The sequence below is a fragment of the Aethalodelphis obliquidens genome, unplaced genomic scaffold (assembly GCF_003676395.1).
Source record: "Aethalodelphis obliquidens isolate GAN/ISIS:26980383/991018 unplaced genomic scaffold, ASM367639v1 scaffold10, whole genome shotgun sequence".
NCBI classification, from domain to species: domain Eukaryota; kingdom Metazoa; phylum Chordata; class Mammalia; order Artiodactyla; family Delphinidae; genus Aethalodelphis; species Aethalodelphis obliquidens.
This window is the reverse complement of record NW_020837954.1, coordinates 25,544,255-25,558,610: the sequence shown is the minus strand read 5'-3', so window position 1 is coordinate 25,558,610 and position 14,356 is coordinate 25,544,255. Positions and strand designations below refer to the sequence as shown.

General features: G+C 44.3%; 1 protein-coding gene across 3 annotated transcripts in view; it reads left to right on the top strand.

Moving 5' to 3' along the window:
- Positions 1 to 308: 308 nt before the first annotated feature.
- PYGL (glycogen phosphorylase L) overlaps positions 309 to 14,356 on the top strand; it is a 57,605-nt gene continuing 43,557 nt past the window's right edge. The window contains exons 1-4 of one of the 3 annotated variants that reach the window (XM_027111218.1): positions 309 to 627; positions 5,666 to 5,767; positions 8,640 to 8,718; positions 11,880 to 11,983. In XM_027111218.1, the coding sequence (XP_026967019.1) occupies positions 385 to 627; positions 5,666 to 5,767; positions 8,640 to 8,718; positions 11,880 to 11,983 (528 nt within the window). In that variant the 5' untranslated portion in view covers positions 309 to 384. Of the gene's footprint in view, positions 628 to 974; positions 1,148 to 5,665; positions 5,768 to 8,639; positions 8,719 to 11,879; positions 11,984 to 14,356 lie in introns of those variants that run through there. The other 2 variants (XM_027111219.1, XM_027111220.1) reach the window with 2 other exon arrangements.

Genomic DNA, 14,356 nt, shown 5'->3' with positions numbered 1-14,356 from the left:
CCCCAGCCCCATTCCCCAGATCCGAAAGGAGGCGTCAGAGTGTCCACGTGAGTCACCAAAGGTCCCACCTTCAACTGCCAAGAGGATTCAGCCCAGGTCCCTGGCCGCCAGCCCCCCACCTTCACCCCCTGGCATATCGGGTGCGCAGAGGTCGCGACAGGTGCTCTCCCACCGCCCTACGCGCCCTGCCCGACCCAGAGTCAAAGGGAGGGGCCAGGGTTTCCCTCCGCCTCTCAGGAGGGCGGGCTGCAACCCCGGGCGGCGCCGCACCGAGGGGCGGGCGTCAGACTTTTCGCCGACTCAAAAGCGGCGAGAGGCGCGGGGCGACTCCGCCCCTGTCCTGCCGCCGGGCGTCCGGAGCCGCACGTCCTGCTCGCCGCCGCCATGGCCAAGCCCCTGACCGACCAGGAGAAGCGGCGGCAGATCAGCATCCGCGGCATCGTGGGCGTGGAGAACGTGGCCGAGCTGAAGAAGGGCTTCAACCGGCATCTGCACTTCACGCTGGTCAAGGACCGCAATGTGGCCACCCCTCGCGACTACTTCTTCGCGCTGGCGCACACGGTGCGCGACCACCTGGTGGGGCGCTGGATCCGCACGCAGCAGCACTACTACGAGACGTGCCCCAAGGTACGCGCCCGGGCGCGGGGGGGCGGGGAGAGGGGGAGGGGGGCTCCTCGCCGCCCCTCGCCGGGTCGTGCCCTTCCGGGACGGCGCGAGTCCAGCATCCGGGCGCCGGGGCGGTGTCCGCGGCGGGGGTGGGTGGAGACCCCGGAGTGACCTCTCCTCTCCCCGTTCTTGCCCCACGCGAAGTCCGGCGTAGAGCGTCTGGGCGGCTGGTGGGCAGCCCAAGGGGCAGATGCGGCCCTCCGCCAACACCCCGTTCACATCTCGTGGGCCTCACTGCGCTTCCTGCCCCTGGGCACCAACTGGAGCCGACGCCCAGGCCTCCCTCGCCTGTCCACTTGCTTCACAAACTTTTTTGGAGCATTCCTCTCAGCGTTTACTCTGAGATGTCGGGCGGCTCCTCTCTGTATGCCAGACACAGTTCTCGGCCCCAGGCAGTCGACCCAGAACAAAACGGATGAGAACCCTGCCTCGGGGAAGCTGAATGTTTAGGGAGGGAGACAAATGCAAAGGTCGTCAAACGGTAATAAGAATTAAGGGGGGGGGTTGGTGGGGAAAAGTGGGAAGAAGGTGCTTCAGAGCCCATAGAACTTTTGGAGGACTAGATGGGGGTTTCGCGGGAGACCCGGGCTTGTCGTAGGTACTGCCCGAGTGTGGTGAAGAGGGAGGGGTAGAGGTCCCACCCCGTGGTCAGAGCTCTGAGCGACCCCCGGCCCCTCGCCCAACACGCAGTTCCTAGGAGTGGGTTGTGGAGCTTCTGGACTTCCTTGATTCCTGCGGACTGGAGACCGAGGGCCAGGCCACCCGGGAACTGCTGAGGAGTGCTGTTCACAGACCACCCCTACCCAGTGCGCGGGGGCTGGAGTGGACGCTGCTGGGCGCACGGAGGAACACTATTTCCACCTGGCCAACCTGGGAAGGCGGGGTGGGGAGGACTGAGTAGGACTTGGCGGCCAGAGGGATTGTGTTGTGTAGAGTGCGGGTGAGAGAGCAGCTCTGGCAGCAGCCGTGAGGATGGTTGTGTGTTGAGAGAGGAAACTGGAAACGCTGGCTGGAGGCATATTGGAAAGGGTGAATGATGGGAATATCCTGGAGGTAGTGGGAAATACACATAAACATTTATTAGGATTTTTTAAAATATGTAAAGCATGAAAAAGAATAGCCCATATTCCAAGTGCTCAAAGAACCCCTAAGCAAAACAGTCCTCAGAGTGAGAAATTGCAGCTGTAACAGAGCTTTCAAATGGAAAGTAACTTCCCCGCCCCTGAGGCTTAGGCCTCTACCCAGAGGTAGCAACTGCTAAACTATATCCTTAGAAAACACTTTATGTATACATGTATTTACCGTAATTTTTATTTGCATAGCGGGGACTGCACCTTACATTAAAAATTATTATTTAAGTTTTTAAGCTGGAGAGTGAGGTGATGAGCCATATTTTAGAACCTGCCCCCCTCCCCTCCCCACACACTTCCAAAGCATTTAGTGCCAAAGAACACAGCTGCCTTGTACGTTTCTCCTCCAGTGACTTATCTGGTACTTTATGGTTTTCTTGTTCTCTTGTTAGTTTCTGCACTGGGCAAGCATTTCTTACTTACGCAGGTATAAGCCAGGTATTCTGATAGTGATACAAGTGAACAAGATCCAGTCCACACATGTTCATAAAGTGTCTACTCTGTGACAGTCATTCATATAACAGAAGGTCCCTGCCCTCAGCATAGAGTGGAGCCAGTAGGTGTGTCCAATCTTCTCTCCCACCTCCCCTACTTTCTAGTAACTGCAGATGAATCCCAAATCTGGATCTCTAGTCTCAATACCTTTTCTGGCTCCATTCCTACATTTGTAAGTGCTCGGTAAACATACCTAGATCTCCCCTTATTCCCTTAAACTCAGCATGTTAAAAACTCAAATCATCATCGCTCCCAATCCTGCCCTCTCTTCTGTGTTTCTAATGTTAATAGCATTGTCATCCTGACAGTCACCCAGACACAAAACTTTAGTTTCGCCTTTGATTTCCTCCTGTATTCCCCGTTCAACAAGTTGCCAAATTCTGTTGATTTCTGCAGTTTGCCTTGAAAATACCCACTCTCCTCCGTTCTCACTTTTCTGCCTAACTGAGGCCCTGGCCTCTGGTCTTCGATGAAGTAGATTTCTAAGTGTTTACCTTGCTTCCCAGAAATGGTTAAACTGGCTGCATGCAACTGAATATGGCTAGCAGACTTATTTTATTTGGTCGATTAGACACCTTTAAGCAGTTTTATTTTCCGTACCTTCGGGCAGGGCACTCCAGTTCTTGACCCAGTACTCCTCATTGTTTTTTGTGACTGCCTTTATACACTTATTTTCTGTCTGGCTCCTGAAGGCATTTGAGTTTGCAATCCCATTTCATTCTATGCGTTACAGTCTGATTAAACCTCTTAAAGACATCCATCTTGCCCTCTGCTCAGATCTATATCGCTGGCAGTGTTGCCTTCCACAGTCCTTAAGCACTGAAGGCCCTCCTCAGCCCAGGTGAGCCTGTCCCTCCCATTACCTTACTCTCCCACCAGGCCAATTTGCCGTCCCCATCCATGCCCTGTTCTCCCCACTTCCGGGCCTCTGCCCACACTGCACCCTTCACCCGGAATGCCCTTCCCACCACGTGGGACTCTGCTCAACTCTTGCCTGCCCTGCAAGTCTCAGTTGTGTTGCCGCCTATTCCATACACCTAGGAACAAATTTAAAGTATTTCAAAAATATTGCTTATTGTTATGTCTTCTTTATTTTATCTACACAAGCCTTTTGAAAATTTCTAATTTTTGTAAAATATACATAAGATATTAGTAATAGTAGTGCATGCATGTAATCTATAAGCTATACTGGAGATGCTCAGATATTTTACTACCAGAAGTATGTTTAAATGTTTAGGGACCGCTAACTAAGACGACGAGGGAGATCAATTTTTTAAGGTCTTTTATACCCCTAAATATAAGGTGCTATCCCCCCAAAAAAAAATTTATTTGTGGGAAAATAGGAAATCACCTTAAATTCATGTCCTTGGAAAATCTGTCATGGAACAAGATGCTCTCTATCAACTACTTTATTTTAAGCAGCAACATTTTTTTAGGAAGACCTTGAAATGTCTTAAAAACTCTTAAGTCCATGCTAATTTAGAATCCTTAAAAGGGAGACAAAGAAACTTAACACAGATGTCGTCTTTATTCCTGGGGCTATGACCTCACAATTGCAAGTGTTGGATATATATACTGTATTTATAACCAAGCTTTTTATAGATCACTAAAAAGTAAAAAGCAATAGGTAGTGGTTATATTATAGAGATCATGAAAATGCACACAGGGAAGAATGAAAAAAACTGCCCTGATGTTATGTAAATGTATATTTGTGGCTTGAGATGCTCTTTTTTGTGATGCATTGGTACAAGGGCGCCGTGGGGGGGGGTGGTGAGTGATGCCTTGCACCTCTTTGGCCTGAGTCTGCCCCAGGAAAGATACCTTTTCCCAGCTCACAGAAAGGTATCTAATAAACTAATGAGGGCCCTAATGACAGCATTATAGATATTCAAACAACTTGGATAAAAATAATGATGATGTGCTCTGGAAAATAGTGTTTGATAACATGTTGACTATCCATGGGAAGACTTAGAATTCAATTGTTTCATAAAATGAAAGTAGGGAAAAGTAAGATTTCTGAATTGACATTTTTGTATAATATTTTAAGTATATATGTGTAACTAATGATTTAAATATCATAATAGGCATTTCTTCTTTCTTTCTTTTTATTTATTTATTTTGCGGTATGCAGGCCTCTCACTGTTGTGGCCTCTCCCGTTGCGGAGCAGGCTCCGCATGCGCAGGCTCAGCGGCCATGGCTCACGGGCCCAGCCGCTCCGCGGCACGTGGGATCTTCCCAGACCGGGGCATGAACCTGCGTCCCCTGCATCGGCAGGCGGACTCTCAACCACTGTGCCACCAGGGAAGCCCCTTTTTTTTATTTTTATTATAGGCATTTCTCATATTGAACTATATTCTTTTTTTTTTTTTAAGTACTTCCTGGTTGACCAAATCCTTTTCTTTGGGGTTCTTCCTATTGAGAAATGGGGAAGTCCCTAAAATTTGAGGTGACTTTATATTGATACTGATGCATTTACAGATTTTTATTGTTTTGTTTTGCGTTTGGTGAAAAAGAAAAGAGGAACTGATACAGAGAGTAAGATATTTTATAAGAGGATGATGAAGTTACTGACCCTTTTTGTTTTTTTTGACTAGTAAACTGTGCTTGTATTTTAAAGGGTTTTAGGTAAGTCTGAGCTTTGCACCTTTTGCTTTCAACTCTGATTACTATTGATATTTGCTTGGCTTTTACTATGTCAAAGGCAAACAGTTTCTAACCTGATAGAGAAATGTCCTATTTCACCAAGAACAGACGCCAATAAACCTGAGGCAGTCTTTTGTTATACAGAAGGAACTATTGCCAGTTCATAGACTTTCTAGGATAATTTTAATTCTAAAATATTTAATTATAATATTACTTGCAGTAACAGTTAAGGAGGAATACTTTGTAGCCATTGGGTGTATCTTGAAGGAGTTAATCTCTGTGTTTCTTGGATGACTTGAGATGCTCACAGCCAACCCCACCTGACCCTCATCCTATAAACATTTTACAGATGAATGATGAGCTATGTCAGTCTGACTTCCGTTTACCCCAAACATATGTTTTTTCATGAGGCTCATGAACAGGAAGAAAAAACCCACAAAATTTTGAATCTAATGAGTTGGATGAGTTTGCTTTTTTTCCCCTCCCTGGGGGTAAAAGATATATATTTTTTAAGTATTACCACCAAAACCAGGATATGAAATGGTTTTTCCAAAGCCAGTAAGTTATCAGAAGTGCTTTTCTTTAGCCCTTCATGCATCTATAGGAGGCTCATTTGAACCTGAGTTAAAGTAGTCCTGCCTGTTTGTTTCTTATGGGTGACCTTGTGTTTTTATATTGACAAGTAAGGTTGGCCTCATAGCCGTTAACATGACCTCTCTCTTTGTTTCAGAGGGTCTATTACCTCTCTTTGGAATTTTACATGGGCCGAACATTACAGAACACCATGATCAACCTTGGCCTGCAGAATGCCTGTGACGAGGCCATTTACCAGGTACATTGTCTCCATATTTCTCTCATTCTCTCCCTTTAAATTTCAAGTTCAACTCAGGAACCTTGGGGATATAGCTGCCCCACCCCCCCAAAAAAATGGTGAAAAATTGCTTCTATAGACATGGCTATTACAAACTATTAGAAATCTAAACTATAGTACTCCTGATCTCTGGGTGAAGAGGAACAAAGCTAGAGAACTAGTTTTACCTCATGAGAATTTTGTTCTGCAATCAGTTTTTGACGGCATTATGCAACAAATTACATTTTAGCAATTAGCACCTGAACAAGCCTTTAAGAAGTACTTGAGTCCCTGCTATCAGAATCACAAGCTTTACTTTGGGCTCCCATATACTTTTTTAAAGGGATCAAAGTTTGACTGTTATTTGTATATCAAGGCAATACGTGAAAGTAATAAACTTTTAAAATTCTGTTGTCATACTTTCTCTGTTGCTTAATGAGATGTAAAATACACTTCCTCTTTAAATGAGGAGCCTGAGGTCTTGAACCTAATGTGCTAATTTGTTTGAATGAACGTATTTAACTGTTTCTCCTTTGACCTTCAAGCATCTTCATACCAAAAATAGTCCTTAACCTTTCTGATGTGGTTAATAGGAGGAACGAGTATTTGCAGAGGTGCACTCCAAGTAAGAGACTGTTCAAGTCGCTTTTGGCCTGGCATAGGGTTGTTGTCCTCCCCTGTGGCCAGCTGCTTGTCACTAGGGCTGGTTTCCTTTGTGTGGGTTTAGTAGAGCATTTCGTGCGAAAGAACCATTGCAGCTCCTCTCTGCTTCCCTTTTCTTTGCTTCCCCTGATATCAGCTGAAAAAAATATACCTCCTTTGCACCATAATCTAACCAGGTGGGATGAAGTGACCCATGTCTCCTTGCTCAAGGTTTATAGCCTACTCTAGACTCACACGTTTAGAATGTTAAAAATCCTGAGCATTAGCATTAGCAGTTGATGTCACAAGGACCCCAGTACTCTAGTCACCAGGGAGCAAGTTTGAAAGCCCTTTGAACAATGAACAGAAGCAAATACATTTTTGAACTCTTAGAAGATTTAGTTATCAGGACTTGTGTCAGAAAGCAACTTTTGAATAAGGGTAGGGATCCAAGCAGGTAACCCCATGGCAACTGGGGCATCCACTTCAAGCATAGTTACATCTTGTGCGTATGTTTTCAAATGTGTAAATTATGTTTCCATGTAAAATTCATGGATTGCATCACTTTCAGATTAAGAATGCAGTCACTTCCCAATGGACCATTATTAGCCAGGCATGGGCTAGATTATTATCTAGTCAGCAGAGGACAGGTCGTTTAGTTTATCTGGCCATCAATTTCCTCATTGTAAGATGAACCGTCCAAAGTGACCTCTACAGCTGCAGAATTTTGATATGAGTCCACACTGCTGCTAGTGACCTCTGGCTGTGCGGGTCCCAACACTTTGTGGCAGGGAGCTGACTGGCAACCAATTCCATCCATCCCCAAGGTCACAGATGCTCCTTGGCCTCCCACAGTCTCTCTTTTTTTTAATTGACTATAGTTAATTTACAATGTTGTGTTAGTTTCAAGTGTACAGCAAAGTGACTCAGCTATATATTCTTTTTTAGCTTCTTCTCCATTATAGGTTATTACAAGATGTTGAGTATAGTTCCCTACGCTATGCAGTAGGTCCTTGTTTTTGTTTTTTTTAATAAATTTATTTATTTTATTTATTTATTTTTGGCTGCATTGGGTCTTCATTGCTGCGCATGGGCTTTCTCTAGCTGCGGCAAGCGGGGGCTACTTTTTGTTGCGGTGCGCAGGCTTCTCATTGCGGTGGCTTCTCTTGTTGCAGAGCACGGGCTCTAGGCGCGCAGGCTTCAGTAGTTGTGGCACGCGGGCTCAGCGGGCTCAGTAGTTGTGGCTCGTGGGCTTAGTTGCTGTGTGGCATGTGGGATCTTCCCAGACCAGGGATCAAACCCATGTCCCCTGCATTGGCAGGCAGATTCTTAACCACTGCACCACCAGGGAAGCCCAGTAGGTCCTTGTTGTTTACCTATTTTATATACAGTAGTGGGTGTATGTTAATCCCACCTTCTAATTTATCTCCCCCTCCCACTATCCCCCCACAGTCTGTTATCTACCCCAGAGAGAAGTAGAGGATTTTAGGCCCATCCAGCAGGACCACGGGGCTGAGGTTTCCCTGACTGCTGTCTGGTCCCTGGTGTCATGGGCAGTGACTCACTAACTGGTTTTGGGTTAACAACCTTTGACCTTACTGAGTAAATATGTTGTGGCCATGAAAAGATGAACTGTAGTCCATCCCGGAAAATCTGACCTCATACCTTTTGGTCATTTTCAAAATTTAGTCCAGTTAGTATCAACTTGGTACTGGACTATTTCTGAGGTTTTACCCTGGCAACAAAAAATAATTTTAAGAAATAGTAATAGCCAACATTTATCGAGAAATACCTACCCAGGAATCATTCTGAATGCTTTTTTTGTATAATCTCATTTAATTCACAGCCCTAAATGAAGTAGATACTATTATCCTCATTTTTAAACGAGAAGTGAAAAGCATAGTGAGATTTACTACCTTGCTCAGGTTCATATAGCTAAGAAGTAACAGGGTCGGTAATGGACATTTAGAGCCCATACTCTTCTCCAAGCTGCTGCCATGCCATCTTGGACAGTTTGCATCTTCAGTCACCAGCATCCGCAGCGGGTATCTGATGCCAGTTCAAGCAGTGAGGGACCTGGCAGGATTGAGTTCACAGATGAACCTGAAGACCCAACCCAGAGCTTTAGGAAATGACTGTTCTCTCTGAAGTGGCCTGTTTGTATATCTAACGTTTGTATCCACGTCCTATGTTGTTTTTCTTTCATCAACAGCTTGGATTGGATATGGAGGAGTTAGAAGAAATTGAAGAAGATGCTGGGCTTGGCAATGGTGGTCTTGGGAGGCTTGCTGGTAAGTGTGCTATTGTCTGGCCCTTGACGCTGTCTCAGATGCCATGCACAGCCATGCTTAAAGAACCAGAAGACTGTCTAGAAGTGCACAGTGTGAGCCGGTTGTAGCTGTGTTTGTTTCTGAGTCTGCACGGTGGTTTGACCAGTTCTAGACAAACAGTAGAGAAACGATCTTTAACAAAAGAGACATTGCTTAAAAAGTTTGGAGACATTGCTTCAAACCCCAAAGCTAACCAGATCCTTCCTGTTCACTTAAGGGTTTCCAAAGTGGCCCCTTCACTTCACTGTTATTTGTTCACAGCTGCTCAGTTCACATACTCGTGTGGTAGCACCTAAGTTGTTTACCCATTGTGTTATCGTCCTGTGTACTTAACAGTTTGCTTTTTGATTAACTAGTAGGCAGTGACACACTTGTTATACTATTGGTATGATTTAATTAATGAGTATTTTTGTATGGATGAATTTTGAGTTCTTTGCTTTATCCAGGAAATGATTTTTCCACAAATATAGAGGAAAACATTAAAAGTATAATACCAATGCCATTAAATTAAAAATATGCATCCTTACCACCAAGCAATTCTACTTCCTGATATCTACCCTAAAGAAATACTCCAACATGTACACAAGGAGGCATGTGAAAAAAATTGCTACAGTATTGTCTGTAAAAGCAAAATTTTAGAAATAACCTAATGTCCATTGATAGAATAGGTAAATAAGTAGAGGAACACCATGTTACAGAATAATGTGTGTCAACCTAAAAGTGAACTATTTGTACTTCCCTGCATAGACCTCCAAGAGATGGGGGGCTGGGGGCAGAGGAAACAAGTTGCATTAAAAGCCACACAGTGTGATACCATTTATGTTTTTTAAAAATTAATATTTTATGTGAGAATGTATATATGTAAATCCATAGAAAAAGTCTGAAATTTGAAATACTGAACTGCTCCTTGTGACTTTCTGTAGAGAGGAGCGCAGAACTGGGGATGGCAGTCAAAAGGGATGCTAGCCCTGTGGGTAACATTTTATAGTGTTTATTTATTTTTACTTGTTGACAGTTTGCTTTATTTATTTATTTATGGCTGTGTTGGGTCTTCGTTTCTGTGCGAGGGCTTTCTCTAGTTGTGGCAAGCGGGGGCCACTCTTCATCGCGGTGCGCTGGCCTCTCACTATCGCGGCCTCTTTTGTGGAGCACAGGCTCCAGACGCGCAGGCTCAGTAATTGTGGCGCACGGGCCCAGTTGCTCCGCGGCATGTGGGATCTTCCCAGACCAGGGCTCGAACCCGTGTCCCCTGCATTGGCAGGCAGATTCTCAACCACTGCACCACCAGGGAAGCCCTGTCAGTAACATTTGAATTGTTTTTACAAAGAGGATGTTACTATATTATTTACTTGTAAAATTTAAATTTAATAATAGAATGTACGACCACACATGTATGTATCAGATCGTACTCTATGAAAAATAAATATCTACGTCTTCTCTTTTAGAAATGATTCCACAATCTCTTAATTTTACACACAGTTTCAAATGACTAGAACTCCATTTGCATGTGTTTCATATTGTTTATTCCTTACTACATGAGTGGCCATGTGTTTTAACGTTGCAGTTAGTCATAGAAAACGCTGCCTTTGGCATACTTAGCCACCTTGAGAAGTTAATCATCGGGTAATTAGTAGGCTTTCCATGGAGCTATAGGAAGATCAGCAGAGCCAACGGCATGCTCGTCTAAGACTGACAAGGTGGGCTGCCTTCCTTTTATGTAAAGTCCCAGGCCTATTTTTTGGCAGCGTTCACCCCACTCTGGGCCTGACAGGGAAGGGGTGAATGAGGCTGAGTAATTCTCATTAGATGACCTCATCTCTTACCAGACTGAAAAAACTGGGACCCCCATTCTGGTGAGGCTCTAAGGATAATTTGATCAGGACCCAGGAAAAGACAAATCGCCACAGCTCCGAGAGAGCAGGACCTGGGACAGAGCCAGGCCACATGAGCACAGGGACTGGAAGACCGTTGTGATGTTACAGTAACTTGAAGGTCTTGGCCATTGGCCTTTGTGGATCTGTTTTAGGACTCCACCGTGAACCTAGCTCAGTCTCTTCCTGTTTGATCTGCAATTTTCAATGTTCTTTTCAGTTTTAGATCCTACTATATTTTCTCATTCTCTGTATATTTCTCAGTTCAGATTCCTGAGAGGGGCACCATGCTTAGTGTAACCCCTAAAATTCCTCCTGACCACAAGATAGATCCTACCCAGCCTGTTGATCGGCTGCTCTAGATCAGGTGCTCTGTCATTAAAGCCGTTGGCGACAAGAAACAGAAAACCTAGCAAAAGCTAGTTCCGCCAGCAAGGACGTGTATTATCACAGAACGAGAACTTCAGAGGTTGGCCATTTTAAGATTAATTTATTCAGCAGACAATTCTGTCAGGACTCTGGGTCTCTATGGTTCTTTTGACTTTACCTTCATGGAAGAAAGACGGCAGCAGTAAGGAAAATCTTTCACTGTACCCAGAAGGCTTTCTAGCACCTCTCATTGGATTGAATGTCATTGAATGCTCATGCCAAAACCCAAACTGGTGAAGGACATAAAATTACTATGATTAGCTTAGAAGTTTAGTCAAGATTCAGTTGGTCCAGCCTCCCTGAAGCATAAGGCCACCTGATAATGTGAACCACACTGGAATTCCATTAGCCAGAAAGAGAGTCTGCCCCAGATGTCCAGCTAGTCAGTCAATTTACATGTAAATTATACATGTCTTTTCAAGCAGGGGGGCATGGAGACCGCTTCCCCTAGAAAGGGCAGTGTGAAGAACAGACATAATAAAGGAATTTCTAACATAGACATAATAAAGGACATTTCTAACGTAGACATCTGACATTTCTCAGATGAAATGCCAACACAGTGGTTATTTCTGGATGGTGAGGTAATAAATGTTTGTTTTCTTCTTTATACATGTTTGTATTTTCTACCTTTTCTATAGTTTATTCTATAATTAGAATGTTATTTTAAAAACTTAATACCCACTGTGCTGCAGTCTCCGCTTTAGGATACAAATATGGTTTCTCATAGAGAAATGTTTTGTGGCTGCCATGTTTTTTAGAGAAAGGCAGAATTTTGAGTAACCTTGGTGACGCTGCCTGTGGCCTGTGCTCTGTTTAATTTAGCCTGCTTCTTGGATTCCATGGCAACTCTGGGGCTTGCAGCCTACGGCTATGGCATCCGATATGAATATGGAATCTTCAATCAGAAGATTCGAGACGGATGGCAGGTACGTGAGACATATTTTTAATTTTGTCATTAAAGTCCTTTGTCTTCATGGTGTTCTGGATGGTTTATAACTTATGGACATTTTACGTAGAGCTTCACTACTTTCTGTGGCATTTGGTTGACATCAGTGAATACTGTCAGCCTTCCCACTTTGAGGTGTAAGCTCCCTAAGAGCAGAGAGCCTGCCGGTATCGCCAATATCATTCACCACCAGATCCGTAGCATCTTGTATGGTGCCAGACTCACAGGGGTGCTCTGAAGATAGTTATCACTGATTGCCTGCATGTGGGCTACCTGTAATGTGCAGTGTCCTATCTCTGCAGCATATAAAATGGAGGAGCACATCTTTTAGCTCATGATCTTCCCCAATAACTTTTCTTTTTTTTTTTAATTTGTTTATTTATTTATTTATTTATGGCTGCGTTGGGTCTTTTTTATTATTATTATTTATTTATTTATTTTTGGCTGCATTGGGTTTTCTTTGCTGCACGCGGGCTTTCTCTAGTTGCAGCAAGCCGGGGGCCGCTCTTCGTTGGGGTGCGTGGGCTTCTCATTGCAGTGGCTTTTCTTGTTGCGGAGCACGGGCTCTAGGCGCACAGAGGCTTCAGTAGTTGTGGCTCGTGGGCTCTAGAGCGCAGGCTTAGTAGTTGTGGCACACAGGCTTAGTTGCTCTGTGGTATGTGGGATCTTCCCCGACAAAGGCTCGAACCCGTATCCCCTGCATTGGCAGACGTCTTCTTAACCACTGCGCCACCAGGGAAGTCCCCCAATAACTCTTGATAGTAGGAAGCATGTCACCATTTTTGTAGGTGAGAAAACTGAAGGTCTTAAGAGGGGAAGTCACCTCAGATCACACAGCTGGCAAATAAGGCTGTATATCCCCAGATTTCCAGGTCCACATTCAGTATTCTTTTCTACACTCAGAGTCTTGCCCTCCTTAACATGCCTATTTTACAAGATACGTAAGCTCAGTGTTCTAATTTTTTTTATAAGACGAAAGCAGGCAGTCCTGTTAACTATTATATTAAAATACTCTGGCACATATGTAATACGTATAATTATAGTGCTCTGTAGAAAACTGCACAAATAGTAATGAATCCATACAAATGACTCTCATTTTACTTTTATATAACCAAACTAGATTCTTAAGTATCTGTTTATCTTTGGTAACTCTTTGAACTACAGTCAGCCCTGGCATGGACAGTTTTCCCCGATGCTAAGTGTGATTTAGGTTTTTTCTCTGCGTATCTTTGTCTCATACACACACATCATTGGCAAAAGGATACTGGATATTCAAGAAGCCTGAGCTCTCTGAGCCCTCCCAAGAGTCAGTCCAAGGTCAGCGTGATCAGGCCTTGGGTTGAGGGGACCTAGGCTGGAGCTAATCCCAGGGGAGAGGAAGGACGAGAAGCTGAGTGTCACCGCCATCCACTTTCCCCTCCCTCAGTGTCTGGACACTCTGGGCCAAAGAAGGGGGGCACTAAAAGATTGGATATAAGAGAATGCACCAAGGGAAGTTCCAGGAGGAGAATTCTGGGAACATATTGAAAGACAAACTTGCAAATTTTGTTAAGAACCAGTGTATCTTTAGCTACTCCTAAATCAGTTAGGAGGCAGCATTGGGTAGGAAAAGAAATTGGGCCCTAATATGAGATCTAATTTCTAATTTGAGGCCTAAGTGCAACTCATTACCCTTATGAAGTTTGTTGTCTTGATTAGGTTACCTAGCTTCCCTGAGCCTCACTTTTCTTGTCTGCAAAATGGAGATGCCAGCTTCACAGAACTATGAAAATATGTAAAACGTCTGTTGCACAAATAGGCACTCAATGAAATGTTAATTTGGCCTAATAAAAGGAGGATAATTTTTTAAATTGTGGTATTATATAATAAAATATTAATGTAACCATTAATATCATGTTTTTAATTAATTATAATGAAATGGGAAATTGTTTATGACAGCTGAAAAAAGGAGGTATAGGATCATTTGGATAGTATGACCTTTCCAAAAGAAACCAGAAAGATAAAGTGCTAGAAAACAAAAATACTGTCAAAGCTTCAACAGTAATTAATTATCTCTGGGAGATAAGATTATGGGTGACTTTGACTATCTTCTGTTTGTTCTCCTACATGACGCATATTTCATAAGAAATGTGTATTTTATAATCATAAAAAGATATAAAAACGGGGCTTCCCTGGTGGCGCAGTGGCTGAGAGTCCACCTGCAGATGCAGGGGACACGGGTTCGTGCCCCAGTCCGGGAAGATCCCACGTGCCGCGGAGCGGCTGGGCCCGTGAGCCATGGCCGCTGAGCCTGCGCGTCCGGAGCCTGTGCTCCGCAACGGGAGAGGCCACAACAGTGAGAGGCCCGCGTACC